The sequence below is a fragment of the Artibeus jamaicensis genome, unplaced genomic scaffold (genome assembly GCF_021234435.1).
Source record: "Artibeus jamaicensis isolate MK-2021 breed Jamaican fruit bat unplaced genomic scaffold, CSHL_Jam_final contig_700, whole genome shotgun sequence".
NCBI classification, from domain to species: Eukaryota; Metazoa; Chordata; class Mammalia; order Chiroptera; family Phyllostomidae; genus Artibeus; species Artibeus jamaicensis.
Genome location: NW_026521930.1, coordinates 6,516,891 through 6,539,343, shown reverse-complemented (window position 1 = coordinate 6,539,343; position 22,453 = coordinate 6,516,891). Strand labels below are relative to the sequence as shown.

Here is a 22,453-nt window from a genome sequence, read left to right as displayed (position 1 = left end):
CCTCCAACTGCCGGAAAAGCAAGTTTTGTCTGGCAAAGGCTCTCTGAATGAAACCCAACGGTCACTTGCATTACGGCGCTCTGAGACTGCGCGTGCGCAATCTTCTGTCAAACGCGCCGACGGAGGCCGAGAAGAAAAACGCGGGAGCTACCAATCCCAGTTGGAGCAAAATGGCGCGGGAGAACGAGATGCAGGAGTTCACTCGTAGCTTCTTCGGAGGCCGCCCGGACCTTAGGTGCACTGGTGGTTGGAGTTGGGGTTGGAAAGGGCAGGGGCTGGACAAGGACTCCACCTTGACACATGTCTCCGCAGCACGCTCACGCACTCCATCGTGAGGCAGAGGTTCTTATCTCACACCGGCCGCGACCACATGGATCCTGAGGAGAAACAAGCACTGAAGCAGCTAGTGGAGGAGGAACTGTTAAAGATGCAGGTGTGGGCGCCGAGCCCCCGTCACGGGAGACAGGGTTTGTTGCCAAGGAGTAGTGGTGTGAGAGGGGTGTGGCAGAACTCCGCCCGGTACATTTTGCTCTTTTAATGCACAAACAGGTGGATGAAGCAGGTGCCAGAGAAGAAGGGCTAGACCTTGCCAAGGAGGCCAGGAGGCCTCTCATCCATTGCAAAGAACCAGAGAAAAAAAGATTCCGTTTGAATTCGGAGTCAGGTTAGTGCCTTCTGCATAGTTGGTTCATTCAGAGTGTTTACTGTGCGTGTATTATGTCCCAAGCAGGAGTGTCCACTCTGTGGCCTGTGTGTAGCCTAAGAAGGCAATGAACATGGCCCAACACAAAAATTGTAAATGTACTTAAAACATTATGATTTTTTTGTGATTACACGTCTCAATGTATTTAATGTGTGGCCCAGAGACGCCAAAAGTTTGGACACCCCTGCCGTAAGGCACTGGATGAGGGCAAGGCCGGTTGAGTCAGGGACCAGGAAGGGTGTACTGATAGCTGTTTCTTGCATCTGTCAGAGTAGAGTGTGAGGCAACCTATTCCAAGTAGAGGGAGAAGGGACAGGAGGAACCTGTCCCAACCTTCTCTTCTCTCCACATTCTAGAGCCCAGCGCTGCAACCTCCAGTCCAGACTGCATCAGCCCCCCAGCAAAGAATGGGATGGCAGCAATAGTCAGTCCAAAGCAAGCTTCAAAATCAGTAGAGAGCAGCAATGGGGAAGAACAGCAAAGGGACCTTACCACAAAGACTGGATTAGAGAAGGAGGTGATGAAGGAGAGCTGTAAGGAGGAGGAAGAGAGCTCTGCTAGAACAAATAAGGTTTGGAAAGAGGAGAGCAGTGAGGAAGAGGATGGGGAAAAGAAGTCCAAGGGTAGGGCTAGGAAGAAACCTGGGACAAGAGACAGGACTCAGGGGAAGGGTGGCAAAAGACAGAGTGGAAGCAGTGAGGAGGATGGAAAAGACAGATGGAGGAAGTTGAGACCAGCTACTAAATGCACTAGAAAGTCAGCCAAAGTGGAAAGTGGAAAGACAGCCAATGGAGAGGCAAGTGACTCGGAGACGGAGGTGAGTGACATTGAGGCAGAGGGGATCCCCAAGGGCAAGAGGAAGAACTGCTCTTATAGGAAGAGCTCCAAGAGAAGCAGGACATGGAGTTCTTCCTCTTCTTCAAATGGCAGTCCAGAACTCAAAGGTGGGAGGATGAGGGTGGGGTGGAAGACTACAATTAAGAACCAGCAGGGACCAGGCGAGATTTCAGCCAGTAGGAAGCAGGCCAAGGAGAATAACAGTGAGGAGGAACCTGCCCAGGGGACAGGAAACAAAGGTGCTAAAAGCCACCAGGAAAGTGAAAAGGAAAGTGAGGAGGAGGAGACCCTAGCCAAGAAAGAGAACAGAGAGGAAGAGGAGAATTGGAAAGCCAGAGCTTTGAGCAACGGAGGGGAAAAGTCAGCTTGGGAGGAGAGGAACAGTAAGCAGAAAAGCAGGGCAGCAGGAGTGCTGGGAAACAGTGGGGAAAGAGAGGAAGAGAAGGAAAAAGCAGCAGCAGACAGTGGGGATAACAGTGGGGGAGATGAAGCACTCCTAACGCAGAGAAAGAGCAAGGACAGGACTCAGGGAAAGGGTGGCAAAAGGCAGAGTGGAAGCAGTGAGGAGGATGGGGAAGACAGATGGAAGTTGAGACCAGCTTCAAAAAGCATTGGAAAGTCAGCCAAAGTGGAGAGTGGAAAGACAGCCAATGGTGAGGCAAGTGACTCGGAGAGGGAGGTGAGTGACAGTGAGGCAGGGGTAACTCTCAAGCAGGAAAGGAAGAACCGCTCTTACAGGAAGAGCTCCAAGAAATGCAGGACACGAAGTTCTTCTTCCTCTTCTTCAAATGGCAGTCCAGAACCCAAAAGCAGGAAGGTAAGGGTGAAGATGGAGTGGGAGGCCACAATTAAGGGAAGAGGGACACCCAGCTTCGAGCCCAGGCCTAGCCTTCAGCGGTTCTTTCCTTACCAGGGTAGTCATCATGGTGAGGACCACCCTGCTGTGATGAGACTAAAGCGCTATATTCGGGCCTGTGGAGCCCATCGCAACTACAAGAAACTCCTGGGCTCTTGCCGCTCACGCAAGGAGCGCCTGTGTATCCTCCGGGCAGAGCTGGAAGCTCTGGGCATGAAGGGTGAGGCCGGGTATGCTGTGGGGGCTGTAGGACAGGGCCTTGGTTGCTGGGGAGGAGAGTATCACAAGCTTCTTCTGCCCCAGGTAACCCTTCTTTAGAGAAGTGTCGGGCTCTGAAAGAGCAGCGTGAGGAGGCAGCTGAGGTGGCTTCTTTGGACATTACTAACATTATCAGCTATTCAGGTGAGGGGCTTCTTTTTACTCCCCAGGAACAGATGGCACTTGGGCTTTCTCAGACAACTAATCTACTTCTTCCCCTAGGTCGGCCACGCAGGCACACAGCCTGGAACCCTTCAGAAGCAGCCACTCCTGGGGAAATATACCGCCGGGCCCTGGACTCAGAGGAAGAGAGGTGCCGTCCCCCACGCCCGGACTGGTCACATATGCGAGGCATCATCAGCAGTGATGGCGAGAGTAACTGAGCTCCATCTACCAGGAGGGACTTAGACATTTGTGGGAAGCACATGTACAAGCAGCACCCCCCTCAACCAACCCCTCAAATATGTGCCCTCACTGAACAGAAGCACTTTCTTCCAAGACTCAGCCCCTAGGGACACAGTTGTTGGGATCCTACTTCTCAGCTTCACCTTCTCATTTTCAAGTGCTTATTAGGGGTTTATTTTAAGACTCAATAAAGGCATGTTTGAATCACCTCATCAACACCGTTCCCCTACTCTCACTGCCCTGTACTTCCTGCCCACCCCTAGTCTGGGTTCCCCTTCACTTTCCCTCAGGTTCTCCAAAGTCCCAGCTTTTAGATCCTGCCATCCGGTCTGCCTTCAGCCTCCATCAGAGGAGTGTAGCTCCTATCATCGTTCCTTCAGCCCTGACCAGCATGCCTCTCTGATCCTCCTGCCTAGTGGGAAGGAGCATCTGAAAAACTGGCCTTAAGAATGTGAAGCAAAAAAGAAATAACTTGGAGACAGCTGGTATTTATGTCTTCCTCTTATGAAAATAGCCACTTCTTAGTCCACGGGCCAACACTTTTGGCATTGCAAGGGTGGGTACAGGACCTATACCTGACCAATCAGAGTACCACCTAGGCCTCTGGCTACACATGGAGCCTATGAAGTCACTTCAGGACTTTGCTGAGATTCTTGCTGTTGAGGTTTCTGGTAAGATGTAGGCCTGGAGCTACCAGGAGTCTGAGCATGAAGTGAATCTTCTAAAAATCTGAAGCCAAGGCCAAAAGGCTGATGATCCCCTTTGAAGCTCTGAATCCAGTCATGCCCAAAGTCATTAAAATCACTGAAATTTTTACTTACACAGCGCAATACATTTTAAATACAAGTAACACCATCACCTGCCACTGGACAGTCCTTAATACACACCTTAGACAGAAAGGGTGAGTCCTGGGTCTGTTAGAATAATCAACAGTTTATTAAAAGCTTGCCATGGGGCTCTGTGCTAGCCCCGTAGCTGGGAGGGGCTCCCATGACCACTCCCAGACCTGGGTGCAGTCCCTTTCAAGGTCCTTCCCTTGTTCCCCTGCCCCAGCTCTGATTAACCTCAAAAAAAAAAAAAAAAAAAGACAAAACGACACAGGACGTCAGCCGGCAATGGGAACAGAAAGACCCAGGCATCCTGACCCCAAGACCCCATCCTGACCTTCTTCCTAGGAAGAACTTTCCCTCCTGTTCTTCCCACCCCAGATCCCAGACTTGCTCTGCCACATCGCAGGTCGGGAGGGCCTGGTGTCCCCAGTCCATGGCCCCATTGCAGGGGGTAGTATAGTTCTCTGAATATAATTATGTCTAAACCCACCCTTCCCCCCACCCCCGGGGACTAGATGAATATTTGACACACACACATCTCCCTCCTTTTTGAGGCTGTGATGGAGAGAGACCCTGGCACCATGGTGGGGAGGCAGGGGCTCCTGGTCAGCCTTGAGGCATCTATGCCCAAGCTGACACTGGGCCACTGGCCAGCCCAAGAAGCTCATGAGATGAGGAGATTTGAGGAGAGCTGGAACCAACATCTTTTTCCCCACCTTTAAGTGGGCCTCAGGCCTACAGCCCTCCAGGATCAGGCTCCACCCACCCCTGCCCTTGCCCCTTCATCTGCTCATCCACCTTGCACTTCAAGAATAGAAGTGGGAGGAACCATTGAGGATATGGGAAGCAACACTGGTGCTGCGGCTTAGAGGCCCAGGCACTGCGGCAGCAGGTGGGCCCACACTGTCACTGCCACTGCCCCCAGAGGCTGCGCGTCGCAAGGGCTGGGGGCTGTTTCTTAGCAGCAGCAGGGCTCCACTACGGGGTGTCCCACTTTGTGCTGGGGGCCCCAGCCAGTTTGGGGGGCCTGGGGGAGCCAGCAAAGAGGGCTGACGCCAGGCTGGAGGGGGCATGCCTGGTGGAGGAGGGCCATGGCTCCAGTGTGCCCCTGAACGGGGAACAGGGCGGGAAGGCCAGGCAGGGGCAGGGGGTGGAGCGGGATAGCCCTGAGCAGCAGCCTCAGCTGGGATGCCCCCAAGAGCCATACTGGAGAAACCCAGCCTCATGCTCTCAGCATCAAAAGCCTCGATCTCACGGGCCTGCCGCTCAAGCAAACTCCGGATTCGCTCAGAGCGCCCTGTCTGCAGGGCGAGCAGCTCCTCTTCCACCTGGGGCACCAAGAAGAGATATCAGAGTCCAGTGAAGGTGAGAGGACTACCCTCCCGACCCTGTCCTGGAGGTCAAGCCCTCCTACCCGCTGCTCCAGCAGGGCCCGCCTCAGTGCTACTCTCTGCTCCAGCTCTCGCAATTCCCTCTCATGTTGACTTTCCGTTCGGATCTTGATCTTGCTCTGATAAGCATTGAGCAACTCCAATTCCTGTTGCAGCTGCTGCCGAAGAGCCTGGAACTCTGCTTCTTGGGTCTCATCAAGCCGCAGCTGGAGAATAGGAAGAACTAGTTTTAGGGGCCTCCTTCCCCACTCCCACAATCCTCCCCTGCCCCAGGTAGGCCTGGGCCCTAAAGTTTCAAGAAGCAGCCAGTGTCAACATCTACCAAAATAAAAGGTCGTCATACCCTGTGACACAGCAATTACACTTCCAGGAATTTATCCCCAAGGTATACTTGCACATGTGCGCGAAGGTATTCACTGAAGCGTTGTAATAGCAAAATACTGGAAACAACCTAAATGTCCACCAATAAGGGATGAGTTAAATAAATTATGGTACATCCATACCATGGAAAATTCTATGCTGTTAAAAAAATGAGATATGTGTACTGACATGGGAAGATGTCCAAGAACTATTAGGTGGGAAAAAAGTTAAAGAACAGTGTTTAAATTATGATTTCACTTTTGTTAAAAAACTTTATGTAACTTTTAAAGTATGTATAGGAAAAAATCTAGTACAATGAATTATTACCAAGTTACCTCTGAGAGGTAGAGCACTGGGTGGAAAAATGGCAATGAATAGCGTTACTTTTTATACCATGTGTATATTTTAAATGGCCCATTCAAGTGTAACGTGTAATCACTTTTAGAACAGCAACCTTCAAAATCCTCCAGAAGTCTGAGAAAATTGGCCTGAGGGCTACAAGCATTTTGATTTGCTCCCTCTTCTCACATTAAACTAACTCAGGCTCAAGAAAAATTATGGCCACTCTTTCCTTGGTGGTTCTTGGTAGAGTAGGCAGGCTGGCTTTGTCAAGACCTTAAGAAAATACTCAAGAGAGATAATAAAACCATTGTGCAGAATACTAACAGTGGGAGAGTTCTGAGTTTCCCAGGAACAAAACCCCTTCTATGTCCATCTGCCCCCCACTTTTACTGCCCATAACTAAGGGGAAATAGAGGCCAACCTCCACCATGCTCACTCCCTGGACCCCAGGCCTCACCGCCTGTGAGCTGAGCATCTCTGAGATGGACTGGTCGTATTGCTCGGCTAGGATTGCCAGCTTTCGGGTCTGTTCTTCCTTGAGCCGCTTAAGGAGGCTCTTGTGCTGAGCTTTGGGCGTGGTCTCCAGCAAGTGTGCCCGCAGAGCCTTGTACTGCCGAGTCTGGATCTTACACGTCTCCTGGAACTGCTTCTTGATCTGCAGCTCCTTAGACTATGTAGTGGATGGACCGAGGGGAAATGGGGGCAGGGGAGAGGAGGAAGAGGAGGAGGAGGAGGAGGAGAAGGAAGAGGAGAAAAGAGGAGAGGAGGAACAATCAGGAGAGAAGGGGAGAAGAGAGAGGAGGAAAGGAGACAGACACAGAGACAGGGAGAGGGAGAGAAACAGAAAACATGTTAGACAGAGGGGGCGGGGGGAACTGTATACAGACAGACATGGAGAAGTGGGATTGTGTTGAGAGAGATCAGGAAGATTCTCAATGGGCAAAAGATGTAAAGAAAATAAAACAGGTTCCAAGAGCATCTTCAGAATTAGGTGGAAAATTCACAAGAAACAGCAGGAGAGTTTGTGGACAGAAAACTGAGAATTTTTAGAGTACTGAGGGCATCCAAGAAGTTTTGACCATGCAAAGAGAAAATACAACCTAGAGATAGAAGCAGGTGAACAGATACAGAATGTGCATAAAAGGAGTGAGAAAACCAAGTCACACAACACACCCATGGAAGAGAGTAACACAGCTAAAGACAGAGAAGGCCCAGGTTTAGTATGTCTGGGTGGGAAGGAGGGAAGGAGGATAAGCACCGGGCTGAGAAGTGGATAAGAAGGGGTGGCCCCATATAGGGCAAAGGTGGGGGCCAGAAAGGGCCTGACAAGTTCAAGGGACCAGCAGCGGTCACTCTGGCCGCCTTTCCACATTGCAGCCAGTCCCTTATGCACTCAGCTCCCACTCCAAGCCCACAACCAATTCCATTTCCATGGCCCCCATACTCTCTGCCTGGCCCCCCAAACTCACCGCCCCCCTACTGTATAGGGTTTCCAGTCCCATCCCCCAGCCTTCTAGGATTATGCCTGGTGCCAGGAGAGAAATTCAGCTCCCAGAAAGAAGGGAATCACACTGGGAACAGGTTGGGAGATAAAGCAGGGGATGAGCACTAAAGGACCTGGACACTAAGGACTCTCTTAAGGAATCCACAAATGGGAACTGTGGGACCAAGAAGTTATGTCAAAGCTCAGAGGTCCAGACCCCAAACTGGTGGTCATGATGCAAAAAAGCTGTGATGGCAGAGAGGATGAGGCTGAGGAGCGAAAGGGGTTGAGATACGTAGATGGAGGTGAAGAGGTCATGGAACTGGGGGCCAAGGGTCTGGGTTGGGGGCATACCAGGGAGGCTAGGCGGCAGGACAAAGCAGACAGAGGCAGCCTGGGCCAAAGGTACAGTTCCGCTCAGTATTTTATTTGTGTTTGTCTTTTTCTTTTTTTTGGTGGGGGAAAGGGGACAGGTTGGAAGGGAGACAGAAAAACAAAATCAAAGAGAGAAAAAAAAAACATGACTTCCCACCCACCACCACCCCTGGCCCCAGGCCTGAGTCGATGAGGGTGAGGATGAGCACACACACAGCGGGAGAACAGCAATAACTTAAGGTGGGGGAGGAGCTTCAGGAGAACACAAAGTGTAACTTTCGGGCTCCACAGTGGAGGAGGCTGCCTGTCTAGAGGTCCAAAGGACTATGGGGTGGTTGAGGAGGTGGGGAAGTATACTGAGGAAGGATGGGTGAGGGAAGATTGGGACCGCAGAATCTTCACTGAGTAGTGGGAGATAAAGTGCTCAATGCTCTGGATTTGGGCTGGTGAAGCGCTAGAGTTGGTCACCTCCAGGGAGGCAGGGCACGGGACTGACGGGTCCGAAATCTCCGCCCAGCTAGAGTCCCTGGTGGTGGCTGGTGGGAGGCAGGGGGCCCTAGCCTGCGTTGGCTTCGTGGTAGCAGTCGGGGGATACGGCTGGGCCGTTCACCCCGAAGCAGACCCCAGCTGGCCAGTGTGTGGATAGCCCAGGGAGGCAAGTGGGAGGCCAAACCCTGGCTGGCCCGAGCCAAGCGCCCGTTCCAGCCCTTGCACAGGGCCCAAAACCTTGCCAATAGGGCTAGGGGGTGTCGAGCAGCACGGGAATTACTCCGCCGAGGCCCAGGGACAGGCAGTCGGCTGCGGAAGCCATCCTTGTTGGTCTTGGGGTAGAGTGCAAACAGACCCCGATCCCCTACAGCCCCGCAGCCCTGTAGGGCTCTGAAGGCCATAGGTGATAGGCGCAGCAGAGCCCGCAACCAGAGCCTAGAGATGCTCCGGCGGATCCGAGGGCCCTGCTGCCGCACCCATTTGCCCCCAGCTGCCATAGCTGCCAGAGGTAGAGCCAGGCCTACCCAGGCTAAGAGCCAGGCTGCCCCAAGCCCCAGAGGGACACCCATAAGGCCTCGGCGCCAGCTAAGACCCAGTACAGCTGCCAGTGCAGTGCCCTGGGCAAGGAGTAAGAATAGACTGGGGGGCAGATGCAGTGCTGTACAAAGTAGTAGGTAGGAGGCCCCCAGGCCTACCAGCCCCACTTCAAGGGCCAGCAGTGAGGCTTGCAAGCCACCCCCACCTTGGGCCGCCAGCAGTGGGAGCAACAGCAGAAGTAGTAGGGGCAGGAGGCCAGAGGAGGACCCCACTGCAAAGGAGAGACCAGCCAGGAGGCCATGGGACAGGAGTCCAGGTATTTGGCTAGCAGAGCTAGGCCTCAGATATGTTGGAGGGGGTTCAGGGGGGATGTCTGGTGAGGGACAACCATCTCCAGGATCCCTCGGGGTCCTAATTGGAGCCCCCTCCTCCTCTTCCTCCTCCTCCTCAGGGACTGGGGTCAGTGCTAGACCCTGGACCCAGTCAAGCTCAAATTCCTCATCCAGGAGGCTCTCATCCTCCTTTGCCCACAACCTCCATGCCCCAGTCACCTCCTGGTCCACAATGTTCCTCTCCTGAGGTGCCAGGGATGAGACTCTCAGCTCCTCTATTTCCACCTCAGAAAGACCCCAAACTTCCTCATCAAAACTCCTATGTTTCTGTGAATTGGGACTAGGGGTTCCTGATTCTTCTCCCAATATCCTCTGCTCCTCTGGTTCCAAGGTGGCCCCTTCCTTTCCCAGAATCCTTCTCTCTGGAACTGCTTCCTTCTCCTCTCCCAGAATTCTTTGGTCCAGGACTGTCTCCTGGCCAGATAAGCAGGGCTGCTGTTCTCTAGGGGTGCCTGTGCTGGGTGGTCCCAGAGCCCCAGGAATGGAGAGCAAGAGGCCCGGGGGACGCTGGCCTGAACGTACTTTGAGGCTCTTGGGCTGCTGGCGAACCTGGGCTGCATGCTTCTGCCGCAACTCTTGCTCACGCCGCTTGTTGTACTCCAGCTGGTTGCCCAGCTCTGTCTGATGCTGCAGGCGTGTGAGCTCTGCTCTTGTGCGCTGTACAGCCTGGAGCTGTCGTAGTTCCAGCTCCCGTGTGGCCTCATGCTGCCGTAGCAGCAATGCACACTCCAAGTCCTTCTGTGTCTGTTTCTTGTTCAAGTCCTAAAGCAAGAGAGAGGCAGGGCCCAGAGTGTGGTTAGGAAGTCTTATTGGTGTCAAAGAAGTAAGAGCCCCAGAATCCCTTGGCAGAGGCAGCTGAGGATTAGGGGATGAGGTATGTGAGTGAGGGGCATAAAGGAGCCAAACTCCTGGCTGACCCAGGAACAGAATCGTAAAGGAACTCTAGCGGGGTCTGTCTGATGGGCACAAGACGCAAAAGTGGTGTTCAAGAGAAGCAGAGCCATAACCCAAACAGAGAGGCAAGGGGAAAGACGACCGACCACATGTGAGGCAAATAGAAAGGGGCTTCTGGGATCCTCAAGGAAAATGGGGGATGGGGTGACCTACCTCTCGCAGCAGATCCTGGTCGAGGCTGTGACGAGCCAGCAGCATCTTGCGCTTGTACTGGCGACACTGCAGCTCAAAGTACTGGCGCTGCCGCCGTAGCAGCCCTGCCTCCTCCTCTGCCTGGCACTGCTGTAGCTGCTCCTTCTGCCGCAAAAGCCACTCAGCCTTCTCCCGCTTGGGTGTGCTGGGGTTCTCCTGGAGCTCCTGGATTAAGGGAAGTGGGGAGAGCAGGGTGGTCAGGGTGGCTTGCTGCCTTACCCACCAGCGAGCCCTACCCACTCCTGCAGCCTACTCCACCTCCTTCAGCTGCTCCTTCCGAAGTTTATAGGTCCGTTTCTGTGCTTCCAGCAGGGCAGCCAGCTCCTTCTTCTGCTGCCCAAGGATGTGCTGCTGGAACTTACGCTCCTCAGCCTGGGCAGCTCGTGCCTCCTTCTCACCGATAGCCTGGTGGCGCCGTGCCAGCTTTTCTGCCTCAGCCCCGAAGCCAGCCCGCTGCGCCTCAAGCTCCCGCTGTAGCCGTGCACTGTGCTCCTCACGTTCACCCCTCAGCCGAGACTCCAGGGCTAGCAGCTGTTTCTGATGCTGGCGTCGCATCCGCTTATAGCCACTTAGCTGCTCCCTCAGAGCTGAGTCCTGCTCATGCTCTTGGATCTGACGGCTGACCTGGGGTGAGAGAGAGGATGAGAAGAAGGGCTCAGTCCTGGTCTTCATTTTATTAATACATATAGTCTGCATTCTCTATGGAGAAAGAATATAGGTTTTAGACTCCTATATGTTTAATTTTCATTTGATACATTCCTCACACATAACCTCTTAAACCTGCCACCTCAACTAGGTAATGGAAATGTAATCAGGACTTCCGCCAAGATGGAGGCGTAGGTGGAAGCACTGTGCCTCCTTCCACAACTAAGTTTAAAAACAACAAAGTTTTACCAACAAAAATGCAGCCAAAACCATAGAAAATTGAACTTCATGGAAGTCTGACAATAATGAACCCTTCAGCCAAACTGGTAAGAGGGGTAGAGTCAGCAGCAGAGCAGGGTCGGGCAGGAAAGATCCACTGGACCAACCCGGCGCGCGACCCAGGTGCGCCAGCAGCCGTAGTCGGATCCCAGGTGTGGAGAAGCGGGCAGACTCCCTGAGGGCTGACCACGGTCACACATTTGCACGCAAATAAACCGGTGAAGGAGGGAGAGGTGAGACAGACTGTGCAGGCCCCAGTGGCAGGAAGCGGCAGAGGGGACCACCATTGTCCCTCTCTGACCCCGCCCCCACCTACAGCTTCACAAACCAGCCACCTGGGTGGCCTCTCTCTGACCCGCCCCCACCTTCACTGTCACACACCAGCGACCTGGGTGGCCCTGCCCTGGTGAACAACTAAGGCTCTGCTCCTCATACCTAACAGACACAAACAGATCAAAACATGGCTCAAGAAGAACTTAGAGCCCCAGAGCCGATAAATCTAAGCAATGAAGAAATAGCCAAACTTTCGGATGCACAGTTCAAAACACTGGTGATCAGGATGCTCACAGAACTGGTTGATTTTAGTCACAATTTACAGGAACATATGAAGGCTAAACTACTTGAAATGAATGGAAATGCACAGGAAACCAATAGTAATGGAAAGGAAACTGGGAGTCAAATCAAAGGAGTGGACCAGAAAGAGGAAAAAAAATGACCGAACAGAAAAGAATGTAGAAACAAGAATTCAAAAAAATGAGGAGAGGCTTAGGAACCTCCAGGACATCTTTAAACGTTCCAACATCAGAATTATAGGGGTGCCAGAAGGGGAAGAGGAACAGCAACAAGTAGAACACTTATTCGAACAAATAATAAAGGAGAATTTCCCCAATCTGGGAAAGGAAATAGACTTCTAGGAAATCCAGGAAGCTCAGAGAGTCCCAAAGAAGTTGGACCCAAGAAGGAACACACCAAGGCACATCATCATTACATTACCCAAGATTAAAATGAAGGAGAGAATCCTAGAAGCAGCAAGAGCTAAGGGGACAGTCACCTACAAAGGAGTTCCCATCAGACTGTCAGCAGATTTCTCAAAAGAGACCTTACAGGCAAGAAGGGGCTGGAAAGAGGTATTCAAAGTCATGAAATCCAAAGACCTACATCCAAGACTGATCTATCCAGCAAAGCTTTCATTTAGAATCACATGGAGGGTTAGCAACAGGGGAGTGGGAGAAGGAGAAGGGGGGAGAAGGTACAGAAAATAAGTAGCATAGATGGTAGGTAGAAAATAGATAGAGGGAGAGCAAGAATAGTAGGGGAGATATAGAATCTAAAGAACTTGAGACACGTGGTCATAAACTGAAGGGGGGAATGGTGGGGGAGGAGGTGTGCAGGGTGGAGGGGAATGAAGGGGGGGAATAAAACAACTGTAATGACATAATCAATAAAATATATTTTTAAAAAATCAAAAAAAAAAAGAAATGTAATCAACTTCACAGGTTGATGTGACTGAATGAAACAATAAAAGGTGCTGAGCACAGGAACTGGAGTAAAGGTAGGAATAATTCAGATTGGTTCAAAAGAGTGATCAGAGACTTGGGCCCAAGTCCCAGCTCTGCCACTTACTAACCATGTGACCTAAAGCAAGTTAAGGTTGCTAAGCCTTGGTTTACTCATCTATTAAGTGGAGCAATGATACCTCTTCATAGGAGCTGGAGATTAACTTTGATACATACGTACTAGTACCTAGAACACTCTGAACCAGTAAGTATTGGCTTCCTTCTCCTTCAGCAAACACTGAGGACCATTAAAGCCCAAGTACAGAGTCGGGATCTGGGCAACATTTGAGATGTTGGAATAACAGAACACTAGGCCTGGATTTCCTCATAGAGGTTTGAGCTCAGTTCCACTGTCAAAGGGCTACGTCAGTGGACCCCAAATTAGTCCAGATGGCCAATACCCTGGACATCAGACTTCTCTGCACAGTGACACAAAGAACCAAGCATAACAGGATCTGAAGAGTTATCCTACCAGAAAAACTGACTACATGCAGAGACTACAAGAATGTACTAAACCAACCAGTAGCCTCTAAGGAATGTAATCTAGATGTTTATTTAAAAGTATGGATAAAAAACATTTCCTAAAAAGTCTACCCATTTTTCCCTGTCAAGTGAGAAAAACACTGCTATGACTTAATTCAAGGAAAGGGACCAAGGTCCTGCTTACAGAATTTGAGAACCATTGAAGGTGCCTGGGCAAGTGACTTGGGCAAGCAGGCCCTCTTGAGCCATGGCTGCCTAGTCTCTCAATGGGATCTTACCCTCTCCCTCACAGAGGAGCTTGAAGAATTAAATACAGTCATATGTGTGGACCTGAGAACCAATCAGTGGTATGAGACAGATACCTCAACACCACTCCTGCCCTCTGGAAGCACAGAAGCCAGCACACCTGTCATAATGCTGTTCGAGAGCAGCACAGTACAGGGATATAAAGCACTGGTTGGCCAGGAGCCTGGGGAGGCACCACAGGAGATACTACTTAAGTCCGGGCATGAAAATGGAGTACGAGTTTGCTAAGCTAGGAACACCCAATGTTGGAGGTCTGTGACTTCCAGGGGATTGGCCACACTGAGCAGTGTGACCAAGATAGTCTGCTGGAAGAAGACAGGGTCAAAGTGAGGAGAAAAAACTATGTGAGGAGAAGGTAAGAGACAGCAACCAAAAGTGAGGGTGGGACATGGACTTACTCATGTGCCACAAGCAGAAAATTATTTCTGGACTTAAGATAGTTGGGGCCTCCAGGCCGAGGGAAGATGGCTACACTTACCAGGGAGGCAGTACGGATGGTGGCAAAGTGGTCCCGGTTGCGGCAGTAGGCTCGGCGGCGGGCAGAAGAGGTGGTCGAGGTGGGAGCTGGGGCTGCGGGTGGCTGGAGAGGGCCTGGGGTCAGCTCTGGCTGGTAGGGGTCATCATACAGGTTGTCAGAGCCCTAGAGGAAAAGTGGAAAGGATGCCCCAGGCTCACTGGCCAATGGGCCCAAAGGGAGTTCCCTAGAGACCCAGTCAAATTTACGGAGGCAGTCATGCTTGGGAGGGAGAGCCTGAGCAGGAAGGCTGGGGATGGGCCTTGCCACTGTCAGGTCTATTCAGGGCAAGCTGCATACCGGCAGCCGGTGGATGATGGAACTATGTGAGGTGACTGTGTGCTCCCCCTCCTGCATCATGGCCATCTCCCGGGCTTCAGGGCCTTCCTCCTCCTCTTCCTCTTCTTCCTCTTCCTCCTCCTCCTCCTCATTGTCCGAGGCATCTGCTAGGCTGTTGACTGAGCTGCTCTGACTGGAGGCGCTGATGGACATACTGGGTACTGAGTGGCTACTCTCTAGACTAGTCAGCGTCCCAGCCCGGTGCATGTAGGGCTCCGTCTCCTGTAGACAGGGCATAGGCTGTTGGGCAGGGAAGGGGAAGTACAAGGGGTGTAACATGGAGGTAGCACAAGGAGACAGTGGGTATGAGGAGGAGTGGAGAAGGGAAGAGTCAAACAGTTGCTAGGAGGCAAGTACAAGATGGTAGTAAAGGGTGGCAGGACAGGCTGGGTCACCTCCTCCTCCTCTGGGGCCTCAGCACCAGGGCCATTGGGTGCCTCTTGGAACAGTATCTTCTTCATCTTGCGGTACTGCAGGTTGTCTAGCTCCCGCACAGCATCCTTGGTCCTCTGAATTAGGTCCATAATGACTGTGGGTGGCCGCTCCCGGAGCACAAATCGGTGCTGGGGAAAGACAACACTGAAGCCTGCTGCCAAGCACTCCCCTGACCCTCAATATCCTATAGGTGTTGGCATTCCTCTAGCCTGAGGCAACTCCCCTGGGGTCTATGCCCAGCAGGAGCTGATGCTGGCCTTGTCCCAACCTCTCCTCCCACATTAATTTTCACCACCTAATCTCTACTGCCCAGTCTCTTGTTCCTTCAGCTATGGCTGACAGACAAGAACAGTCAGATCTGGATTCTTGTCCAGGGCTTCTATCAAAGTGCCACATGACCTAGGCATGGCACGGGGCCTCTCTGGGCCTCATAAGGTATCCCACAATTATAAACCCCCTGTCAAACTAGACAATCTACATCTGGTCCCAACTAGGGCTCTTAAGGCCCCCATGAATCTGTGAAGGGAATGGGGCCACTGTACTTTTGATAACTCAGAAAACATCTAAGGGAAATCATACGTTTAGCCATGACAAGGCTACACAGGCTTTTGGCTCAATTTACATTAGATCAGTGTGGCAACCCTGGTAATTGCACGCTGACCAGAAGCTCTGGCTGGCAATTATATACATCTTTGGTTAATAAAAGTTGGGAAAACAAATGATTACTTAATGAATAAACATACAGCCTGGCAGACAAAATCTAGTAAAACAGAATCCATGGAGCATGGGGATGGGGGTGAGAATTCATAAATGAAGCTCTTGGTGGAGAAAGAATTGGAAATCACTATTTTCGCTGAGGGGTTCATTGTGGCTCTAACACACTATACAGTTCTAGGAGAATGCTAGGCCAGTGAGCCCTCACCTTCAGAAGAACCTCTGAGGTTGGTCTGTCTTGAGGGATTTTCTGAAGACAGGAGTCGACAAAATTCCGGAAGTACTCAGACCTAGTAGTAACAGGAGGATGAGAGGAGGGTAAGGAAGGCATGAGTCAGGTAGCCTTAACCTGTGGCCTAACCCCTGGGCCCAGGAATCCAATTCTTTACCAGTGTCCTGACTGGAGCACAGGGGACTCGTTCTGTGCAATGTGGTATAAGGCACTCATCGCATTCATGTTAAACAGCGGTGGTTTCCGTTCCGCTACAGAGAAAGGTCAAGTAGGAGAAAGTGAGAGGGGACAGGTAGTTAAAGGAGACTGGAATGGAAATCAGAAGACCTGGGTTCACAATCCAGCTCCCCCATTCAGTTTTTATCACACTGAAAGAAAACATGCTTGTTTCCCCAACTTGAATGCAAGTTCCATAAAGGCAAGAGCCTCATTCACTGCTATATACTTAGAATATACTAGCACAGCACACACGGTACACAGTAGGTGTTCAAAAAAGGTTTAGGACTAGAGTATTAGACAGGAAGGGATGAATGCTATGAAATCTTTAGGTTTAAGAACTGGTGGGATTTGACAGCTGTCTGTATTGGGGATCAAGGACAGAGACCTTGAAGGATGGTATGGTATGGAGATAGGAAGAGAAAGACAGTGTAAAGAGGATGAAGGAACAAAGAGGATGAAGGAACAGAGAGGATGAAGGAACAGAGAGGATGTCTTTACCCAGCTCAATGCAGGTTATCCCCAAGGACCAGACATCCACCTTGCCATCATACTGCCCTTCATCCATTGCCAGGATCACCTCTGGAGCCATCCTGGGAGAATGGTCAGGAGAAAGAGGCTAACTTAACTACCTGCCTAGACCCTGCCAACTCCTGCTCCCAACATCCTGGGACCTCTCTCCACTCACCACCAGTCCCACTCACCAGTATGGGGTGCCCACAAAGGAGTTGGCAGGTGCCATGATGGATGCGGAGCCGAAGTCCCCCAGCTTCACCAAGCCTGGCTCTGACAGCAGGATGTTTCCAGCCTTCACATCCCTGACAGAGAAGCAAAGCACAGGAATAAGACACGCATCTCAGAAAGGGTGGGCAGGGGCTTTAGTACCAAGTTTCAAAGAAGGTTGTAGCCTAGCTGAATGAAGAGTGGTGTAGAGAGCATCCTCCTCCCTCTCAGCCATCATGAGTGCTGCTTGTACCTATGGATCATGTTGTGGGAATGCAGATAAGCCAGGCCCTGAAGGGCCCCGTGGGTCACAGCTGCAATCTCCACCTCCTGAAGGGGCTTCTTATGCACTGGGGAGTAAGGGAAAAACATCAAATTGAGGGAGCTCAAAGATGGGCCTGGAACAAGCTCCCCTTAACCTTTTCCCTACAGCTTCTCTCTTCTTCTCCCTTCTCCCTCTTGTTGGACAAAGTTACTTACCTTCTAGAAGGTCAGAAGCTGAGCCCAGGCAATACTCCATCACCAGCTAAGGAAGGGTCAAGGGTCAGAGATCAGTAGAATTGGTCACCCCTGGCCCATCTCCCTTGGGCAGAGATGCAAAACAGAGAGCTGCCTTGCTCTATCCTTCACTGAGACAATGCCCAGAGGGTAACAACAGGGAAGAAGGGCAACAGAAAATGGGGGTGGGGTGGGAGAGTCCCTAGAGTCAGGGTCTCTCCCACCTGAATCCCTTCAAAGCTCCATTCAAATTTCTATCTCCTCCAACCCATGTGCCCCTTTCCAACTGCTAATAGTCTATGTCACTCTTCACACCAGTCTGAACAGACACTGCTGCTCATGGCTTTGTGTGAGAACTAAAGAGGACGGGAGAGACTTCCTTTTCCCCAAGATCCCAACACCAGCACTATGAACGGGGCCCACCTAAAAGACTAGACCAGGATAAGGATGGGCCTGAGTTGGGGGGCAAACATCAGGCCAGAGTCAGGGGGCTAGCTCACCCAAGCCGTGTGTTCCCTCAGGTAACAGCCCCGGTACTGAATGGTATTGGGATGCCGGAGCTTCTGTAGAAACCGAACCTCCTTGATAATGTCCTGCCATTTCTGGGAGGCGGTCAAGGGGAAGAGAGGCTTACTAACCTGCATCTTGAGATTGGGGTTTCTTGCCTCCACCCAGTCTTGTTAAGCCTAACCCACCTCATTTGACTGCTTCCCACTGTATGACATCTTCTTAATGGCCACCACTTCATTATTCCGGACATCCCGGGCCTAAAGGACCAGACCAGAAGGTAGGTGAAGGCACCAGTGAGAACTGAGCAGTGGAAAGACTTGCTGGCACAGTAGGGGAAAGCAGGAAAGGCTGGTGTAGTGGAATATTGTAGAGGACTATTTGGAAGTCCACAGGAAAAAGAATGCAGTCCCCATCGCTACCCCACCCTCCCAAGCTTCAACTTACAAAGTACACAGCTCCAAAGCTGCCATGGCCAATTTCCCGAAGGTCGGAGAAGAGCTTTTCGGGGTCATCCTTGAAAAAAAGCTCAGCCACATCAGGGTCCTTCAGGCTCCCGGCCCGGCCCCCAGCTGGCATGGTGGCCCCTGAGGGCCCTGAGAGTGGGGACTGACCTGGAGAATGAAAATGGGACCCTTAGTGCAAGGATGGGGCTCTCAGAGAGAGGAAGGGACCCCTCAAGTTTATCTTTTCCTTCCTTAGTTCCCTGATGAGGGGGAGGCACAGCTGAGGAAGGGCAGGGGGGGAGTTAGGAACAATATCAAAGCTCCAAAAAATGAAGCTGCCCTGGCAACCAGAGCATGGGGCCAGGCCAGAGTCCCTAAAACTCCTAAGATGACTGGGAACTATTTATCCTCACCAACCCCCTCAACCCTTAACAAATTCCATTCCCCTACAACCCTTACTTCTCTCCTCAAGAATAAAAGATTTTGCCTCCCAGCCAGAAGCCCAAATCCCAAAGGGTCCTGTCTCACAAGTCCCATACTCCAAATATTTCCAGGCACCTTCCGATTCCCCTTGGAGTTGAGGCCCCCCCACCCCCTCAACCTCTCACACCCTGGAAGAGAGCAGGAAATAGCCAGGCCGGAGGTAGTGGAAATCCGGCCATTGTTAGAAGTGGGTACTGGCCCAGAAGGGCCAGAAGACTCATTCTCAAAAAGGGGCTAGGGACACTGGCAGTGAGGTCTAGAATGAGAAGGACAGGGCTAGAAATGGCATCTGGCTTGGGGGCCTCCCTGTGACCTGAGCTGCCTTATTTGTCCATTCTAATGGCATAGGCATCACACACTGGTATAGGACATTCCCAGTATACCAATAACATTTATTAAGCATGTGTAATAACACCTTGGATGTATTACCTCTCATTCAGTCCTCACCACAACCTTATGAGGTTATTACTATTACCCCTATTTTGCAGATGAGTAAACAGGCTCAGAAAGGGTGACTTTCCCAAAACTGGTCCTCTACCACTGTGCATTTAAAACAGCCCTATGAAATAACCAGGGCAGGATCACGACACCATTTCACAGACAAGATCACTGAGGCACAGAAAGGACTTGGAGGACTTCTCCAAGGTCAGAGAAGAGGACTTTCTCCTCTCCAGTCAGGCATGTGTGCTCATTACTCTCTCAGCAACTCACTACAAGCTCAGATCCCTCCTGCCTGAAGCTTCCCCTGACCACTCCAGTGCTTAGAGAGAGCTCCAGGAGCACCCACCCAAACGCCCAGAGAAAGCTCCTTCATCAAAGTCAAGACCCCCAAGGGGATCCCAGGCAACTTCTGACTAGGCACTTGTTGGAATTCAGGCACAAAGAAGCCTTCAGCAGAGCTGGACTCCCAGGGCAGAGTTCTAGCCCTCTAAGAGAGCCTAACAATTTAGCATGTAATTATATTTTGTCATGCATTGTTTCCTATTGTGTTGTTAATTTTGCCTCCTCAGCCCAACTGGAAGCTGGAGGACAAGAAGCAAGCCCAGCTTTCTCCAGTGGGCCCCTAGGGTGCACAGGGCTCAGAATAGCCTGGGAGATTGATTGATTAGCCTCAGCAGCTCCAAGGCTGCTCAAAGCAGGCCCCTTTCTTCATTCTCCTGTCAGCAATCCTGCCAAGAACCCCTCACCCCCACCACATACCCACACACAAAAGCAGGTGCTCAAAACCTGCCGAAGTAATCTTCTTGACCTCTTTACCAGCTCCCAACCAAGAATGTCACCACAGAACCCTAGGCCACATCACATGAGGCCTCTTTCTCAAATAACATTGAACGTTTGATCAACTACCAAGGTCTGTGCTAAATCATAACCACCTTCTAAAACGGACAATGTTATCTCCATTCTGCAGATGAGGAAATCCAAGTGTGTCTGTCTCTACACTACCAGTAGTACATTTCATCCTTAATGTACAGCAACAGGGCTTTGAGTAATATCCTTATACTCCATCCTCTCTTCAGTACAATGAATTACAGCATAGGTCTGCTGTGACATTTTTTCCCCAAAGATTTTCTGTATTTTTTAAAGAGAGAGGAAAGGAAGGAGAAAGAGAGGGACAAAGACATCAATGTGTGGCTGCCTCCCACATGCCTCCCCACTGGGGACGGTGCCTGCAACCCTGACATTTGCCCTGAATGGGTATCAAACTGGCAACCCTTTGGTTTGCAAGCTGGTGCTCAATCCACTGACCCACACCAGCCAGGGCTCTGTTGTGAAATTTTTAATGAGATCTCATACTTAGGAACACTATACAGACACTCAGCATATGGATTTTTCCCTTCCTGCATCTAAGATCACCACAACAAGGCTTTAATACTTTGGGGATCACCCTACCCCAGCAGCTTGGCTTTAACACCACTGAGGCTATAATCTGTCAGAAGAGAGAGTCCTCCTCACAAGGGACCCAGGCCAAAGACTGGGATCACAATAAAGATGAAGGTCATGGTGAAGAGAAAAATCCATGAGGCAGAAGGTAGGAGCCAGAGTTCCTGAGTATAGCTCTCCTAAAAAGGAAGCTCTTCTTCTTCCCATTCTTAAATCTTACCCCAACCCAAATTCTGATTCTGCCACTGAGTGACTTTGGGCAACCTCTCTGGGCCTTAATATTTTCAACTGTAAAATGGGAAGATAGCAATAAAAGGGTGAAGGGAGGGTCACATGAGAAAATGGATGTAAAGCACTTTGCAAATGATAGACTGCTTGACAAATAGATTATATATGATCATAGCCAAGAGGTTGGAAGGTAACTAATGTAACCGGGGGGAAATACTGCCAGGCACCCCCAAACACAAATGCATACACACATTTCCTTGAAAGGACAAGAAACCTAACCAGACCATGCCTAAAAAACAGAAAAACAGACCCACCATGGAAGTCAGAGGCACGGAAATCAACACTCCAGAACAATCAGTTAAAAGGGTTATAATCATGGGAAAGAGGTAGCTGTGAGGGGCAAAGTGAACAGGGGAGATGAGAGGGTGCAAACCCACCTGATTAGCTCAGGCACCTAGGGCGTGACGCTCGGTGACATCAGAAACCCTGTCATCTGAGGTCCCCCATCAAACAGACATAATGAAGGGAAGAGGAAGGGGAAGAGGGTGGCAGCTGAAAGCAAGGCTAGCCAGAGGCTGACCACTGGCCCAGCTGGGCTTCCCCATCCTGAGGTAAGGGCCCACCTAGGCCCAACTTCTGAGAAAGGCGCACCCTTTCCTATCTATTAATGCTAGACACAGGGACCCACGTCCCTGCTCCCCGTGTCTCACCTGGTAGGGGTCACTATGGTGCCCCAGCGCTTCCGACTCCTCCTGAGGTGCTCCAGCGGCTCTGCCAAGCTGGGAGAGGGGCAAGGAGGTCTTTCCCCTTGCCACCTCTTCCTCGTCTTTCTCCCTTCCTGAGGGGCGGGCCCGGGAAGCCTCCCCTGGAGGGGAGGAGGTAACAACCTGATCTGACCTCGCGGTCCAGTCCTCCCCCTCGAGGGTGACAGTTGCTGAGTCCCGGATTTCTGATTGTGGGATCTGAATCCCAGATATTTCAACGTGGGGAGGCTCAACCTGGTATTTGAACGCGTGGGGAATGAACCCCGGATACTGGTGCACGAGGGGCCCTGAACCCCAGATATTTGAAACCCTATAAAACAAGAATCCCAGATTTAGAGAGACTGGGACCCGAGTCGCGAATATCTCAATCTTTGGGGCTGACACCCGGATATTTGAGAAGTGAGGGGTCAAGCCCAGAAATTCGGACCGAAGGGCCAGAGCCCCAGGTGTCCGGCCACCAACAGGGCGCCCACCCCTAGGACGTCCGGCCAAACGGCTCCTCTCACGTCAGGGTCTGAGGGTGACAGCCCCTACTCCCTCCCCGGCCTCCTCCCCTTCTCTCTCTCTCCTGAGGGTGGCTGAAAGATTGTAGCTAAGGGCAGTCCCGGCGCCCTCTCCCCTTCTCCTCTTCAGCCTCAGCTTCTCGCCGCGCCGCACCGCACCACAACCCGGGTCTCGTCCGGGTCTCCCTCTCCCTCTTCCTCCCAATTCCAAGATGGAGACCGGGCGGGAGCGCGCAGGCGCCGTAGATCAGCCTGGCGAAAGGAGGCGGGGCTCCAAAAGAAACAGCCCCGCCCCTC

At 51.6% G+C, this 22,453-nt stretch overlaps 2 protein-coding genes across 6 annotated transcripts; one reads left to right on the top strand and one right to left on the bottom strand.

Moving 5' to 3' along the window:
• The first annotated feature begins 46 nt into the window (after positions 1-46).
• On the top strand, positions 47-3,271 carry HIRIP3 (HIRA interacting protein 3). Its single transcript, XM_037134049.2, has 7 exons — positions 47-235; positions 313-433; positions 550-664; positions 1,060-2,357; positions 2,454-2,616; positions 2,700-2,798; positions 2,877-3,271. Exons 1-7 carry the CDS (start codon positions 48-50, stop codon positions 3,035-3,037), a joined length of 2,145 nt encoding a protein of 714 aa, XP_036989944.2. The 5' UTR covers position 47; the 3' UTR covers positions 3,038-3,271.
• A 701-nt stretch (positions 3,272-3,972) lies between these two features.
• TAOK2 (TAO kinase 2) lies at positions 3,973-22,385 on the bottom strand. Of its 5 annotated transcripts, none has more exons than XM_053671480.1 (19): positions 21,600-22,385; positions 18,299-18,465; positions 18,040-18,111; positions 17,845-17,946; positions 17,327-17,372; positions 17,100-17,196; positions 16,828-16,941; positions 16,625-16,716; positions 16,065-16,158; positions 15,884-15,965; positions 14,922-15,089; positions 14,488-14,766; positions 14,152-14,313; positions 10,663-11,028; positions 10,366-10,569; positions 9,781-10,020; positions 6,440-6,652; positions 5,304-5,486; positions 3,973-5,217 (listed from the first exon to the last, which is right to left on the bottom strand). In XM_053671480.1, exons 2-19 carry the CDS (start codon positions 18,428-18,430, stop codon positions 4,696-4,698), a joined length of 3,168 nt encoding a protein of 1,055 aa, XP_053527455.1. In that variant the 5' UTR covers positions 18,431-18,465; positions 21,600-22,385; the 3' UTR covers positions 3,973-4,695. The 5 variants fall into 5 exon arrangements, with proteins under 5 accessions (XP_053527455.1, XP_053527456.1, XP_053527457.1 ...); XM_053671481.1 differs by having other exon boundaries at positions 14,488-14,748; positions 21,600-22,384; XM_053671482.1 differs by lacking the exon at positions 3,973-5,217 and adding an exon at positions 5,624-5,731 and having other exon boundaries at positions 5,399-5,486; positions 21,600-22,384.
• Between the last annotated feature and the right edge of the window lie 68 nt (positions 22,386-22,453).